Raw genomic sequence first — 17,765 nt, 5'->3', positions numbered from 1 at the left:
CGTGAGAGATGTGTGAATGACAGAGAAGTGAAGTGATGGAGATAACATGTTGTTGTGCAACTAAAGTTGGTGCTGCTGCTAGTTGGGAAGGATTAATCTATAGAAAGGAGCTTGATTGTAACCTGACTATTTATCAATGAATCCACAGGCCCTCTGAATAAAGTGATATAAAAATTAAGTCAAGGAATTATAGCTATAATATGCCACACAGTTTTACTAGGTCACAATCCCCACCAGCTTAGTAGTTAATGTCTATTCCCACTGTGTCATCAGCATCACCCATAAGAACCATTAATAATGATTGGTTGCATTAATTGAATGGTTATTGAGGACTACAGGGATGCAGTGGAGAAGCTGGAAGACAAGAGGAGACTGGGCCTCTGTCCCAAATGGCACCCTATTCCCTTTATAGTGCCAGGTGACCAGGAACCAAAAGTAGTGCACTATATAGGGAATAGGGTGCCATTTGGCATGATCCTGGGATGTCTGTCTGAGCCACACAGGACCAAAGAGTTTGGTCTCATTTAAAGTTACAGACACAAAGAAATATAAAATATGGGTAATGTTTATATGAGAGAAGACCACTATGTCACTGTGCATTGTTGTTAATGAAATAGCTATATTTATTTTATTGAATCTTAGTAACAAAAAAAACAAGCCTTTGTAAGTGTCATAGCGTCATCAGTGTCACTGCAATCTGTAAGCCATTACAGTACTGATAATACCTGACCTTTGTGTCTGTAAATATGGTTACCATGTTTACCGAACATATACAGGACATGGTTACCATGTCCTCATAATATAAGATATTAATGTTCTAGACACGTTTCATGGGAACTTTGAAAGAACGTTTCTATGTATGTACTCACACATAGTGCTTTTAAGATGGTGTTTTCAACTTACAACTTATATCATTTGACTATTCTCTCGTCATTGATTTGATTTACTTATCTCAACAATTTAAAGTCGAAGTGACAGCGTTTTCACTACTTTGCTGATATGAAAAACAGATATATAAATATATAAAACTCCCAGGTTAAACTACAAAACTATCCTCCATATGAGGTTTTAATAGTTGGTTAAATTTGACTCAAAATTCCATGACTGAGTAATGTGGCTAATAGGCTAGCTTATCTATGTAGATATTTATTTAGCAAGGTAAACACACACGGCCTAATGTTAGCAAGGGAGGATGTCATGTCCTTGAACAAGTGGGTGAATTACTTTTTCCCCCCATATCGTTTTTCGGTGGCTACAGCTACAGATGCAGGTGTCATTTGGTTAACTAGCAAGAAATGTGAATCACTTTGCTAGCTATGTTGTCAACAGTTAGCATATCTCTAGTTATCAATCAAATGGATTTAGCATTGATCAAATGAGCAGGCAGGCAAGTTCCCATTCAGTTGTCAAAACGTTGGTTGGGACAAGCATGCATTGGCAGGCAAGCTGCAGAGGGCGAGCAGGATACTATTCCCCATCGTTCATCATTCATCAGTGGTATGTTGACTGCCAACTAGCTGAAGAAGTTTGAGAGTGTTTATCTATTGAGATCACCTCGCTCTGGCTAACATTAACTAGTTGCTGATGTACATCGACAACTGAGGGAGAGAGAGTCTATCTCTTCATGGTTGTTTGATGTAGGACCGTAAAGTTCCCAAATGTACAAAGAGAAACTCATTTTTATTAGCTCAGATAAGTGTGGTGTAACTGCTGCCATATTATAACGTTAACCTCTACCTCTGAAGGTAGTAAATAATTGACTTACATTTAGTAATCTTGCTCGAATTTGTCATCCTGAGTGTCCCAGAGATATAATGTAGCATAGTTTTGTTTAGTAAAATCCATTTTTATATTCAAATGTAGGAACTGGGTTCTACGGTCTGAATCTTTGCATACAAACTGCTGCCAACTGGTGGCCAAAATCTAAATTGTACCTAAACTCCTATGTGACTTTATGGCCTTTCTCTTGCATTTCAAAGATGATGGAACATGAAAACGCATGTTTTTTTGTATTGTTTATCTTTTACCAGATCTAATGTGTTACATTCTCCTACATTAATTTCAAATTGTTACATACTTCAAAGTGTTTCCTTTCAAATGGTATAAAGAATATGCATTTCCTTGCTTCAGGTCCTGAGCTACAGGCAGTTAAATTGGGGTATGTGACAGTAGGGTGACTCCCCTAGCGTGTTGCGAACCCAGGCCACCAGCACCAATGATCGCTCTAACCATTGTCCCAATAAGGCATATCTCTAGCGCATGTGGTTATTAGGCCCGTATATTTAGGTCCTGTCCAGAATAATCCCTAACCCCTCCTCACTAGGCACTCTGAAACAACTTGATAGGTGGAAGTAATAGGGTGAACGCACATTGAAGTAAATCCCAGTTCTGTTAAAAGTATAATCAAGAAAATATTTTATTGATCATAGAGATTCGGGAGTATCATTAAAACAGGTTCAGGTGCCCCACCAACATTTGCTGAAAAAGTATTTTAAAAGACACATCTGAGCGATCTTTGTTGCAGGTACATGGTAACAGTTGAATAAGATAAGATGAGAAAAACACCAAATTAAAATGCACTTTCTGACGAAGGCCTTGCCGATACGTAAAGCTGAATAAAGAGCAGTGATACTATCAAGGGCATTGATACTATCAAGAGCAGTGATACTATCAAGAGCAGTGATACTATCAAGAGCAGTGATACTATCAAGAGCAGTGATACTATCAAGAGCAGTGTGGGGGTTTCTTCTTCATTCTGAAATAAGTCAATAAAATCAATAATGAGAGAATAGTCCGAATAATTGATACCTTAAACAGATATGGTGGAGTATCAGAAAGGTCGGAGTAACGTAAACCAAGAGATTGTGAGGACATGTTGAATAATAATGACTGATTAATTGAACACGCACAATGTTATCATGTATGTCAAAGTGTGTCAAATATGTCATCTGAAAACACTATCTTAAAAGCCCTGTGTGTGAGAATCCATAACCTTGTCAACAGAAAAAAGAGTAGTGAATGGATCAGTGGTTCAACAATCAGAGCCTTGATTGGCTCAGCAACAGTAACGAGACTTGTACAACAAGATGTGTATTCTGTTATTTATTTATTTTTTAATTACGAACGTTTTTTGCAACATTCTCATGAGACTTTTCTAAAATATTCATATCATGTTCTGGGTTTAGTTATATTTGACATGAAGGGATTGGTCTCTTGATAAAATTCCTTGCCCATCACGGGAACATTCCTATGAAAATGTTACTTAATGACGTAATGAGACACGTAAGGGAACGTTCTCTAAAGTTGTGGGAACGTCTGATTTTAGCTGGGTTTGGCCTGTTGCTTACACATGAGTTGCTGATCTCCTTCTCTCATCTGGAGAGTATTTCTAAGCTATGTGGACAAGCCGGTCCTCATTAGTATCTCACTGACACTGACAGTGTACTCATAAGGATACTCATGTGTTCACAGATAGATAGAGCTCTGGTAATCATCCTCTATAATACTACAGATAGATAGAGGTCTGGTAATCATCCTCTATGACACTACAGATAGATAGAGGTCTGGTAATCATCCTCTATAATACTACAGATAGATAGAGGTCTGGTAATCATCCTCTATGATACTACAGATAGATAGAGGTCTGGTAATCATCCTCTATAATACTACAGATAGATAGAGGTCTGGTAATCATCCTCTATAATACTACAGATAGATAGAGGTCTGGTAATCATCCTCTATAACACTACAGATAGAGGTCTAGTAATCGTCCTCTATGATACTACAGATAGATAGAGGTCTAGTAATCATCCTCTATGATACTACAGATAGATAGAGGTCTAGTAATCATCCTCTATGATACTACAGATAGATAGAGGTTTAGTAATCATCCTCTATGATACTACAGATAGATAGAGGTCTGGTAATCATCCTCTATAATACAACAGATAGATAGAGGTCTGGTAATCATCCTCTATAATACTACAGATAGAGGTTTAGAAATCATCCTGGAGTAAAATGTATGGAGTAAAAAGTACAATATTTTCTTAAGGAATGTAGTGAAGTCAAAGTAAAAGTAGACAAAAATATAAATATTAAAGGAAAATACAGATTCACACAAAAAACGACTTAATTAGCACCTTAAAGTAGTTTCACTTAAGTACTTTACACCACTGTCATTAGCTCAACTGGAAGAGAGTGTCTGCTAAATTATTAAAATTACCACAGTAACCAAAACATTAAAAAAAATGAAATCTGATTAGATCTGAATTGTCAACTCTCCTATTTCTCTCTCCTTTCTACTTTATTTTTCTCTCCTTTCTCATCTTTCTCTCTCCTCCTTCCTCATCTTTTTACCGCCTCCCTCCTCTCAATTCTCAGCCTGTGTGGTTGGTAGTTCCAGAAGGGCAATGAGATGTGTCCTATGACAACAACAACAACAACAACAGCAAGGGTATTAATATCTGACACGTCTACTTCACTCAATCTAGGCATGTCATACACAAGTACGGTGGCCCACAGGGGACACCCTACTACAGATTCACCATGGGGCTGCAGGTATAACAGTGGAGGTGGACTCAGAGCCAGCACCACAAATTGGTCTTCAGTCCAACACACATCACCAGACTACTGAAGAGAGACATTTGGATCAAGTCTGTGGTAAGACGAGGTAAGACTTAGTTTCTGCAGTATGTAGTTGTACCATGTTAGACTATACAGTATGAGGGTTCAACAGGTAAGAGTTATTCTAATGGAGGGAACGTGAAACCAATATCACCTTTCCAGTGCTATTCTTTGGATTATTCATTAGAATTGTTTAACTGTATCTGAGGTAAAAGTCAAATGGATTCTATTTTGTACTCTGTTGTCAGTTAAATTAATTGTATTCTTAGTTTTTTAAATATAATTTCATAAAAAATAGACAATTGAACTTGGATATTTGCCTTTGTATTGATGATGTTTCACCCTTTGCAATGTCTCAACAGGTGAATTAAAAAACAGTAATGTATTTATTTTATATTTCCACAGATTATTACGAGCCAGGAGGAATCACTGATAACACCACCAGTCAGGATGAGTTACCTGACCTCTGACCCTAACCAGACAGATAACATTGACACCATTATCCGACCCCCTTACTTCTTCATCAGTGGTTTCATCAACATCCCCCACATGGAGTACTATTACGTCTTCCTCTGCTTCGTATACATCATCTCTCTGGTTAGTCCATAGCTCAGGTCTACGCTGTTACAAAATAGCTCTGGTCTACGCTGTTACAAACTAGCTCTGGTCCAGTCTTTTATTAACTATCTCTGGTCCAGTCTGTTACAAACTAGATGTAGTCCAGGATGTTACTAACTAGCTGTGGTCCAGTCTTTTAATATCTAGCTCTGGTCCAGTCTGTTACAAACTAGATGTAGTCCAGGATGTTACTAACTAGCTCTGGTCCAGTCTTTTACTAACTAGCTCTGGTCCAGTCTTTTACTAACTACCTCTGTTCCAGTCTTTTATTATCTAGCTCTGGTCCAGTCTGTTACAAACTAGATGTAGTCCAGGATGTTACTAACTAGCTCTGGTCCAGTCTTTTATTATCTAGCTCTGGTCCAGTCTGTTACAAACTAGATGTAGTCCAGGATGTTACTAACTAGCTATGGTCCAGGAAGTTGCGTATCGCCATCGTCAGCATGTTGATCCACTTGATAAGCTAGAAAAGGTTTCACTTTCCAATCGAAATCACGCTTGTATATGTTTTTTGAACTTATGAAAACCTGGTATGGTGCAGTATCATTTCAGCTGGGGGCCTATTGCGCCCATAGTCAACAGGTGAGAAATGAAAAGTGAAAAAATGAATTTACCTGTATTTACATTTTGGTTCATGTGTGTGTGTATGTGTGTGTGTGTGTATTGGGTCTAGGTGGGCAATACCTTCGTCATGATGGTTATCTACATGGACAACAGTCTCCACAGGTAATCAGTCCTCTTTTATCTCAGTGGTAATAATACAGCATAATTCTACCTTTATTGGACTGTATTTTTGCAGTTCCAGAACCCAACCAGATGAACCACAACACACACAACACAAGCTGAAGCAGCACAGGGGCTCTGGCTGCTAGTTCACTCCTTTTAGATTCCCCCCATCAGCTCGGGATTTCAACTGTATCCCTGGTTACCGGCCTGCCTCTCAATAAGGCATCTGAATGAAAACCTCCATTAAGTCAGCTGGATGGTCTATAGTGATTCTGAATGAAAACCACCATTAGGTTCAGCTGGATGGTCTATAGTTGATTCTGAATGAAAACCACCATTAGGTTCAGCTGGATGGTCTATAGTTGATTCTGAATGAAAACCACCATTAGGTTCAGCTGGAACCAAACTATGGTCTATAGTTGATAACTTACACATTACAGATGACAGGGTAAAGATGTTTAGGATCTCCACTTTTTGTCTACTTCTTCACTGATTGATTGTATTTACCTTCTCTGTAATTGTCTATGTCCTGTGTTTGTTACATAAACAACCTTTCCCCATGGAGATAATCAAGTCAGGATCTTACCCTTACAGCCCCAAGTACGTTGCTGTGTTCAACCTGGCCTTCACAGACGTGTGTGGGAGCACTGCCATGGTCCCCAAGCTACTGGATACGTTCCTGTTCAGCAGACAGCTCATCTCCTACAACCAGTGCCTCGCTAGCCTCTTCTTCATCTTCCTCTTCCTCAACATGCAGTCCTTCAACCTCACCATCCTCTCTTACGACAGACTGGTGGCCATCTGCTGCCCACTCAGGTCTCAGATAATACATCAAATCTAATAATTCAAAAACTACAATTCAAAAGGCCTTCATAATTACCCCTTGTGTGATAATAATGTTTCTGCTTTCACTGACAATTCAACCTGATATATGAATACACTGCATCTAAAATCCCTGATAACAGCTTCTTTCCACTGTCCACACAGGTACCATATGATGGTGACTCACAGGTCCATGTTCCAGCTGACAGGTGCTGCCTGGGCGTTGGCTGTGTTCCTGATGTTTCTGGCTGTGTTCTTCATCACCCGACTCTCCTTCTGCCGGTAGGTGGCTGAGGAGGTGAACCTGTTGCCGAAAGGTTACCGGTTTGAATCCCGGGCCGGGTGCTGTAAAAATAAATGATCAGTTGATCACAGTAACATGTGGACAATGAAGATGTATTGTATTGTAGGTCTCTGGTGATCAACAGCTATTTCTGTGACCACGGTCCCCTGTTCCGTCTGGCGGCCCCCTGTTCTGATGTGGTCCCTAACAGAGTGATGGGATATCTCATCGCTACAGTCCTCTTTCTCCCCATGGTCTTCATCATATCATCATACATCTGTATCACACATGCCCTGTTCACCATCACACTGCCCCAGGACAGGTGAGAAGTCATACTGATCAGAGTCAGAGATTTAGCCAGATATTTTGTTTATATACCTAAACATATAGCTCTGATACTGATTGTTGTGCTGTCTCAGATATACAGTACAGGACCAAAAGTATGTGGACACCTGCTCATCAGACATCTCATTCTAAAATTATGGGCATTAATATGGAGTTGGTCCCCCCTTTGCTGCTGAAACAGCCGCCACTCGTTTGTGAGTGCTTTTCACTAGATGTTGGAGAATCGCTGCGGGGACTTGCTTCTATTCAGGCACAAGAGCATGAGTGAGGTCGGACGCTGATGTTGGGCAAATAGGCCTGGCTCGCAGTCAGTGTTTCAATTCATCCCAAAGGTGCTCTGTGCAAGCTAGTCAAGTTCTCCCACACTGATTTCGACAATCCATTTCTGTTTGGACCTCGCTTGGTGCACTTGGGTATTGTCATGCTGAAACAGGAAAGGGCCTTCCCCAAAGTGTTATCACAAAGTTGGAAGCACAGAATCCAGAATGTCATTGTATGCTGTAGTGTAAAGGTTTCCCTTCACTGGAACTAAGAGGCCTAGCATGCACCATAAAAAACAGCCCTGGACCATTATTCATCATCCACCAAACTTTACAGTTGCCACTATACATTGGGGTAGATAGCATACTCCTGGCATCTGCCAAACCCAGATTCTTGGCATTGCGCACAGTGATGTTAGGCTGTTTGCAGTTGATCAGCCATGGAAACCAATTTCATGAAGCTCCAGAAGAAAAGTTAATTGCTTCCAAAGGCAGATTGAAACTCAGTAGTGAGGACAGAAGATTTTTACACACTACACACTTCAGCACTCAGCGGTCCCGTTCTGTAAGCTTGTGTTGCCACCATTTCCAATTTCCTACAGTTGACTGGGGCAGCTCTAGCAGGGCAGAAATTTTATGAACAGACTTGTTGGAAGGAAGCATCCTATGACAGTGCCACATTGAAAGTCACTGATCTCTTAATTAAGGCCGTTCTATAGCCAATGCTTGTGTATGGAGATTGCATGGCTGTGGGCTCGATTTTATACAGTTTTATACACCTAGGTGTGGCTGAAATAACCAAATCCACTAATTTGAAGGGGTGTCTACATACCGTTGTATATATAGTGTATATTGTTCTAGTGATAAATGTTGTAAATACTGAGAATGTCATTGACCTGGATAGATGATGACTCACTGTACTGACTCTTTTGTCCTTTTCTCTCTGTCTCTCTCTTTCTCTCTCTTTCGCTCTCTTTCTCTCTCTCTGTCTCTCTTTGTCTCTCTGTCTCTCTCTCTCTCTCTGTTTCTCTCTCTCTCTCTCTCTCTCTCTCCCTCTCTCTCCCTCTCTCTCCCTCCCTCTCTCTCCCTCTCTCTCCTTCTCTCTCCCTCTCTCTACTTCTCTCTCTCTACTTCTCTCCCTCTCCCTCTCTCTCTCTCCCTCTCTCTCTCTCTCTCTCTCTCTCTCTCAGAGTCAGAGCCTTGAAGACGTGTACCTCACACCTGATACTCGTAGCCATATTCTACCTGCCTGTTAATTTCACATACTTCCTTCACTCAATCATACCAACCAACGCCCGGATCATCAACCTCTCCCTGACCTCGGTGCTGCCGCCCATGCTCAACCCCATCATATATGTTCTGAAGACAGAGGAGTTTAAGGAATCGGCCAAGAAGCTGCTTAGTAAAAGAAGAGCACAGAGAGCTGAGGTGCTGCACCAATCAACATGAAGTGTTACTATTTATTTCTATCTCTATTTGACTTGTTTTTGATTGATATGCTGTGTAAGATATACTGCTAATTGTTGTTTCAATTAAATTAAAAATAATGTTTTTCTTAAAATAAACATGTATATTATTGTCTATATGCTTTTAAAGCCATACAGAAAATGTCATAATAAAAAGTCTGGATAAAACCCTAATACAAATCAAATATACTTATAAAGCCCCTTCTACATCTCAGTTTCACAAAGTGCTTAGCAAGCAGAATTAGAAGCAGTACATCAGAACCAGTAAAAACACCCTAGAAGGATTAACACCCTAGAAGGATTAACACCCTAGAAGGAAAAACACCCCAGAAGGAAAAACACCCTAGAGAGGAACCAGGCTCAGATGGGAGGCCCGGGGTAGTTGTTTGGGGGATGCATTCTACTATAATCTGCTATGGCCTATTTATTGCCTACCTCCTCATGCCTTTTGCACACACTGTATGTAGACTTTATTTTTTCTACTGTGTCATTCACTTGTTTATTGTGTTATTGGCTTGTTTATTGTAGTAGTTGTTTTTTATTGTTGTGAAATGTTTGGACCAAGTTTAGAGGTAACTTATTAGATACTTTGTAGTCATGTTGGGTGAGTTGGAACCGGTGTATTTCTGAATCAAATGCGCCAAATAAATTGACATTTTGGGGATATAAAGAAGGAATTTATCGAACAAAAGGACAATTTGGGATGTTTCTGGGACATTTTGGAATGCCAACAGAAGAAGATCTTCAAAGGTAAGGCATCAATTATATCGTTATTTCTGACTTTTGTGTCGCACCTGGATGGTTGAAATATGATTTCCTCAGATAATCACATGATTTTGCCGTAAATCCTTTTTGAAATCTGACACTACGGATGGATTAACAAGGAGTTAAGCTTTATTTTGATGCATTAGCCATGTATGTTTTGTGAATTTTCATTATGAGTATTTCTGTTGTTGAATTTGGCGCGCTGTAATTTCACTGGATATTGTCAAATCAATCTAAAGGGATTGGCGCGCGACGGGATCCATAAGAGTTTAACTTGGCTTTTTAAGACCTTAAAAAGGCAGGGTAGGATAGATATAGGTCTGTAGCAGTTTGGGTCTAGAGTGTCTCCCCTTTGAAGATGGGGATGACCGTGGCAGCTTTCCAATCTCAGATGATACGAAAGGGAGGTTGAACAGGCTAGTAATAGGGGTTGCAACAATCTCAGCAGATAATATTAGAAAGAGAGGGTCAAGATTGTCTAGCCTGGGTGATTTGTAGGGGCCCAGATTTTGCAGTTCTTTCAGAACTTCATCTACCTGGATTTGGGTGAAGGAGAAATGGGGGAGGTTTGGGCGTGTTGCTGTTTGGCGTGCAGGGCTGTTGACCGGGGTAGGGGTAGCCAGGTGGAAAGCATGGCCAGCCGTAGAAAAATGCTTTATAGTGGATTTATCGGTGGTGACAGAGTTTCCTAGCTTCAGTGCAGTGGGCAGCTGGGAGGAGGTGCTCTTACTCTCCATGGACTTTACACTGTCCCAGAACTTTTTTGAGTTTGTGCTACAGGATGCAAATGTCTGTTTGAAAAAGCTAGCCTTTACTTTCCTAACTGCCTGTGTAAATTGGTTCCTAACTTCCCTGAAAAGTTGAATATCACGGGAGCTATTCAATGCTAATGCAGTATCCCACAGAATGTTCTTGTGCTGGTCAAGGGCAGTCAGGTCTGGTGTGAACCAAGGGCTATATCTGTTCCTGGTTCTACATTTTTTCAACGGGGCATGCTTATTTAAGATGGTGAGGAAGGCACTTTTAAAGAATAAGCAGGCATCCTCTACTGACGGGATGAGGTCGATATCCTTCCAGGATACCCCCGGGCCAGGTTGATTAGAAAGGCCTGCTCGCTGAAGTGATTTAGGGAGCTTTTGACATTGATGAGGGGTGGTTGTTTGACTGCAGACCCATTATGGATGCAGGCAATGAGACAGTGATCGATGAGATCTTGGTTGAAGACAGCAGAGGTGTATTTGGAGGGCAAGTTGATTAAAATGATATCTATGAGGGTGCCTGTGTTTACGGATTTGGGGTTGTACCTGGTAGGTTCATTGATAATTTGTGTGAGATTGAGGGCATCAAGCTTAGATTGTATGATGGCCAGGGTGTTAAGTATGTCCCAGTTTATGTCACCTAGCAGCACGAGCTCTGAAGATAGATGGGGGGCAATCAATTCACATATGGTGTCCAGGGCACAGCTGGGGGAAGAGGGTGGTCTATAGCAAGTGGCAACAGTGAGAGACTTGTTTCTGGAAAGGTGGATTTTTAAAAGTAGAAGCTCAAATTGTTTGGGTACAGACCTGGATAGAAAGACAGAACTCTGCAGGCTATCTCTGCAGTAGATTGCAACTCCGCCCACTTTGGCAGTTCTATCTTGTTGGAAAATGTTATAGTTAGGGATGGACATTTCAGGGTTTTTGGTGGTCTTCCTAAGCCAGGATTCAGATACGGCTAGGACATCCGGGTTGGCAGAGTGTGGTAAAGAAGTGAATAAACCAAACTTAGGGAGGAGGCTTCTAATGTTAACATGCATGAAACAAAGGCTTTTACAGTTACAGAAGTCAACAAATGAGAGCCCCTGGGGAATGGGAGTGGAGCTAGGCACTGCAGGGCCTGGATTAACCTCTACATCACCAGGGGAACAGAGGAGGAGTAGGATAAGGGTACGGCTAAAGGCTATAAGAACTGGTCGTCTAGTACGTTCGGAACAGAGAGTAAAAGGAGCAGGATTATTGGCGCGATTGAATAGATCCAAGGGTTAATGTACAGACAAAGGTATGGTAGGATGTGAATACAGTGGAGGTAAGACTAGGCATTGAGTGATGATGAGAGAGATATTGACTCTAGAAATATAATTTAATCCAGGTGATGTCACCACATGTGTGGGAGGTGGAACTAAAGGGTTAGCTAAGGCATATTGAGCAGGGCTTGAGGCTCTATAGTGAAATAAGACAATAATCACTAACCAGAACAGCAATTTTTTTATTATTTTTTTTATTTTTTTATTTCACCTTTATTTAACCAGGTAGGCTAGTTGAGAACAAGTTCTCATTTGCAACTGCGACCTGGCCAAGATAAGGCATAGCAGTGTGAACAGACAACACAGAGTTACACATGGAGTAAACAATTAACAAGTCAATAACACAGTAGAAAAAAGGGGAGTCTATATATACATTGTGTGCAAAAGGCATGAGAAGGTAGGCAAATAATTACAATTATGCAGATTAACACTGGAGTGATAAATGATCAGATGGTTATGTACAGGTAGAGATATTGGTGTGCAAAAGAGCAGAAAAATAAATAATTAAAAACAGTATGGGGATGAGGTAGGTGAAAATGGGTGGGCTATTTACCAATAGACTATGTACAGCTGCAGCGATCGGTTAGCTGCTCAGATAGCAGATGTTTGAAGTTGGTGAGGGAGATAAAAGTCTCCAACTTCAGCGATTTTTGCAATTCGTTCCAGTCACAGGCAGCAGAGAACTGGAACGAAAGGCGGCCAAATGAGGTGTTGGCTTTAGGGATGATCAGTGAGATACACCTGCTGGAGCGCGTGCTACGGATGGATGTTGCCATCGTAACCAGTGAACTGAGATAAGGCGGAGCTTTACCTAGCATGGACTTGTAGATGACCTGGAGCCAGTGGGTCTGGCGACGAATATGTAGCGAGGGCCAATCGACTAGAGCATACAAGTCGCAGTGGTGGGTGGTATAAGGTGCTTTAGTGACAAAACGGATGGCACTGTGATAAACTGCATCCAGTTTGCTGAGTAGAGTGTGGACAAGGCATATTGACATTAGGGAGAGGCATGCGCAGCAGAGTGATCATAAGGGTCCAGTGAGTAGTTAGGCTGGCTAGAGACACGGCGATTTAGACAGCTAGCGGGCCGGTGCTGGCAAGCTAGCAGAAGGGCCTTAGAGGGACGTCGCGACGAAATAAGTCTGTTATAGCCTCCTCGTGCGGAGCCTCCTCGTGCTGTTACGTTGGCAGACCAGTTGTGATGGATTAGTAGGGTTCCGTTTAGTGAAGGGGGTCCAGTCCAAATGGCAAAATAGGTATAGTGGCCCAAGAAATTGGCCGATGGGTCTCTTCCGCTAACAGTCCAATATGCTCTAGACAGCTAGCGGGCCGTGGCTATCAGCTGGCAGATCAGCATTCAGGAGACATCACGACGGAGGGGCCTGTTGGTAAAAAGAAACCTTGGGCAGATTACGTCGGTAGTCCAGTCATGATGGATAGTAAAAGGGGTCCAGGCCAATTGCCAAAATAGGTATAGTGGCACAAGAAATTGGCCTGTGACAAGAGATGAAAAGAATCTGCCCACTCCATCAAGCAATGGGTACAACAACACAGGGCATTCACGGGACCTCAGGGAACCACGGACCGCACCTGCAGAAACTGGACAACAGGGAGAAGCAGAGGAGATACCTATCATAGACTTCTCCCAGCTGACGCTTGACATACCACCTACGCCACCTCCAGTGGTAGAAACAACCAGCTGGTATGATTGAGTGGAATCAGCCAACAGTAACACGGAAGCAGCAATGTGAGAGTCAGTAGTGCATGACCTTAAAGGGTAATAATAGGAAGCTTCCGTTTAACACACAGGCCTAAGATTACGTAGGTCTACAGCCCCAGTGGGAACTTCCCCTTTAAAAAGATATATAAAGAGAACAGAGATCATAAGACAGTATGATCCTCACTAACAGATAAAACAGACTTCATATGGAGAATCATCATAGGTAAATTTACTATTGCACTATACGCTTTTTGATAGAGTAAAACAATATTTTGGGAACCGGATAATTGTGCTTAAGTACTTATTGGGTCATACTCTGAAGAAGCTGGTTGAATCTTGTGAACCTGACTGAGTCTCCGAAAAACAGAGGTCTAACCACCTCTTGATCACATAGACAAAGCGGGCGTTCGCATTTTTGACACCAGAAACCAGAGGTGACTAGCAATTCAAGGAAAAACAGCCAAGTACCAGTTACCAGATATTGCGTCTATGCACAGAGTTGGAAGTGAATAGTATTAGGATATACACTTTTTGTTGGACTAGAACAATATTTTGAGAGCTGGATATTTTTGCTTAAGTACTTATTGGGTCATACTCTGAAGAAGCTGGTTGAATCTTGTGAACCCGACTGAGTCTCCAAAAAACAGAGGTCTAACCACCACTTGATCACATAGACAAAGCGGGCGTTCGCATTTTTGACACCAGAAACCAGAGGTGATTAGCAATTCAAGGAAAAATAGCCAAGTACCAGTTACAATATATTGAGTCCATACACAGAGTTGGAAGTGTATAGAGATACTGGAATTCGGAATCTAGCGTCATAGCTGCGAGAATACCGATTACGGAAAAGTGACCAAGGGGCTGAGCATTTAAGGTAATTGAACTATTTTTGCTATTTAGTCAATATTGTTAGAAGTGTTAACGCATTTAAAGTTTTGCAATAATATCTGGCATAGCTTAAAGCATTAAGGATTGATTGAGCATTATTGTTGTATTGAGAAACTGTATAACCATTGAATTGTAATGATGTGTATAAGACAAAAAACAGAGTGACTTAATAAAAGCTTGAAACTTTGACAACTAGGCCAGATTAACGATCTGGAGAGCAAACGCCTTTGACACTCTCACTGAACAGAAAGTGACCCTGGTTATAGGTTAAAGTGATTACACTAAAGAATATTTTATTGTGTGGACAATAATGTATTTTTAAGAAAGTCAAAACATATACCAATACTAGCTTCCGAGTGACTGCTAGCTGACGAGCATAATAACTACTAGGAGTTGTTATTAGGTATTGATATATACATAGGTAAAGATAACTTGAGGGTAAGGAAATATAGGAGGAATCCCATAACGCTTAAGAATATTTAAATAGGAGTATATCTATCCAAGGCCTCATACTAACCGGAAAATAAGGGAGTGACAACGTGAACGAAGGAACAAACCCAACTCACGCGAAGGGCCATTACGAATAAACAGAAGGGTTGGTAGGGCCGCACGGCAAGGCCCTTGTTACACCGAAGTAACTAAAGTCCCAAAGTACTTGGGCAAAAGTCAGCACTGTGACAGGTCGATGTACATATTTAGCTAACAGTCCAATATGCTCTAGACAGCTAGAGGGCCGTGGTTAGCAGGCTAGCAGATGGGCATTCAGGGGACGTCGCAACGTTTTAGCCAGTTGAAGAACCCATCGGTAGTCCAGTCGTGAAGGATTGGTGGGGCTCCGAACCGGCAGTAAAAGCGGTCCAGGCCAATTGGCAAAATAGGTATTGTAGCCCAGGAGTGGCTGATGGACCTCTTCAGCTAGCCGGGAAGATGAGCCTAGCATGGGCTAGCTCCAGGCTAATTGGTGCTTGCTTCAGGACAGAGACGTTAATCAAATGGCTACCCAGACAATTTGCATTGCCCGCCCCCTACCTGTCTTCTACGCTGCTGCTACTCTCTGTTATTATCTATTATCTACATAGCCATTTTAATAACTCTAACTATATCTACATGTACATATTACCTCAACTACCTCGACTCCGGTGCCCCCGCACATTGATTCTGTTCCACCCCTGTATATAGCCCCGCTATTGTTATTTACTGCTGCTCTTTAAGTATTTGTTACTTACTTCTTAATGTTTTTATTTTCTTAAAGCTGCAGTGTTGGTTAATGGCTTGTAAGTAAGCATTTCACTGTAAGGTCTACCTGTTGTATTCAGCGCATGTGAAAAATACAAATACATTTGATTCGATAACTTTCAGGTGTAACAGTTTCATGTAGAATAAACCATCCTTCACATAATACTGTAGAAGCAGTGTTCTGCTAATATAACAATGTACAAATATTATACCTCCCTGTATGGTGCCCCGTATAAGACAGGAGTTCCCTGGCATGTTTGAAGAATACACAGACTCCTGCCTCTAACGATAATACCATTGGATTCAATAATAACAAAGACGATTAAAAGTAACTGATGTGTCTTGAATCAATTTAATACTGAGGGAAACGTCCCTCCCAGTTCAGACAGCAGAGGACTCCAAAGCATTTCTTCAGTCCTCCATCTGTTGACATTTGGAACAACACAAATAAATAATCAAAACATTAAAAACTATATAAATATAATTATATATACAAAAATAAGACTCATAAATATCAAAAAGAACAAAGACAAATATAAACAAATTGTAGTATATGAATACAAATGTTAAAGAGTATCGAATTAATACACTATTACCCTATTGCTAACAAAAAACACACAAATAAAACTACATTGCACAAATCCTATACCACACAAATATACAAATAGATAACACACTTATAAAGAAGATTATTACACTATTGCACTTCAAACAAGAAACACACAAACTAAATTACACAACTAATTGCATAAGTACTGAAGAAAGTTTGAGGTTCTCTATTTGATAGATTCAACCTGCTCTCTCTACCTCGGGCTTCCAGTGACCTGAGGTCAACCTAACCCGGCCCACTCCATATCTCATACTTCTGAGTGAGGGACCTTCCCAGGCAGTAGCCGGCTTAGCTCACAAACTAGAATCAGGACGCCCACTCCGACAAGTTTAAATGACCCACAGTCCCACACGGTGACATGATATCATTGACGTGACGTGCAAATGAGCGATGTAAAACCGATCGCGCATATGTCACCATTGGGGATAATATTTGTATATATATAAATATCTCATTATTTAATTTATTTTAGCAGGCATCACATGCTGCCCCCCGGCAGGATGACCATGTCGCCTGTGCCTAAATCCACCAATGGACATGTGCCAGCATGGCACTGACTGGATGGCATCACTCACTCATTACTCTGAAATGGGAATGTTGTCTGACCACTGCCTGAGCCCTCTGAAACAGCTCCTGATATGTTGTCAATTACCTGGATGTCCTTCTGTTTCACTTCCCTTATGTTGTCATTGGCCTGGACTGAGATGACCAGTGGCTTTTCACAATAGTGAACAAAAGGGGGGAAAAGGGACAACCTTGTCTAGTTCTACATTTTCAGTAGTTTATTTTCAAGTGCTTTGCAATTGACAGCATGCAAGGTAGTAACAAAAGTGCTGACCTGCATTGAGCTTGTTCTGTAGCCCTTTGACCCTAAAAGGTCCTAACTCTCCCCAGCCTAAGTTGTCGACCAGTAAACACTCTTCTCAGGTGTATCAACATTATAATTGGCTCTCTGATGACTGCATATTTGTTAACTCTGTACAGAGTGACATGAGATCCTATGAGAAGGTTGATGTTACAGTGTTGAACATATTACCAACCCACTAACTGTTGTGTGTTTTAGGGACAATGTAGAGAGATGGATTAACAGTCTTTTGGCAAGATTCAGCAAATTTACATTTAGCAGTAATATTTAATTAGCTTGCCATTGCTTTGGCCTGTTGCTTAATCGAGTCTCTCTCTCTCTCTCGTGATGAGTGTACATTAACAAGTTGTATGATGGCAGAGCAGTATTCCCACCAGGTCTAGTGTCCCTGTCACTCTCCTCAGACTCAGGATCAACAAACAGGTGGTCATCAGAGACCTAATTAGAGTGTTGGTAGACCTGAGATCCTGAGT

The 17,765-nt window shown here is 41.2% G+C and overlaps 1 protein-coding gene across 1 annotated transcript; it reads left to right on the top strand.

Annotated features, from left to right (window-relative positions):
- The first annotated feature begins 5,011 nt into the window (after positions 1-5,011).
- LOC110509430 (olfactory receptor 52E4-like) lies at positions 5,012-9,242 on the top strand. Its single transcript, XM_036967894.2, has 6 exons — positions 5,012-5,220; positions 5,915-5,967; positions 6,562-6,783; positions 6,955-7,071; positions 7,200-7,394; positions 8,868-9,242. The coding sequence occupies exons 1-6, from the start codon at positions 5,074-5,076 to the stop codon at positions 9,124-9,126; spliced, it is 993 nt and encodes a 330-aa protein (XP_036823789.2). The 5' UTR covers positions 5,012-5,073; the 3' UTR covers positions 9,127-9,242.
- The last annotated feature ends 8,523 nt before the right edge of the window (positions 9,243-17,765 follow it).

Source organism: Oncorhynchus mykiss, chromosome 29 (genome assembly GCF_057628025.1).
Source record: "Oncorhynchus mykiss isolate SJ-2025 chromosome 29, ASM5762802v1, whole genome shotgun sequence".
NCBI classification, from domain to species: domain Eukaryota; kingdom Metazoa; phylum Chordata; class Actinopteri; order Salmoniformes; family Salmonidae; genus Oncorhynchus; species Oncorhynchus mykiss.
Note: the sequence above shows the minus strand (reverse complement) of the source record. Positions and strands in the feature narration are given on the sequence as shown.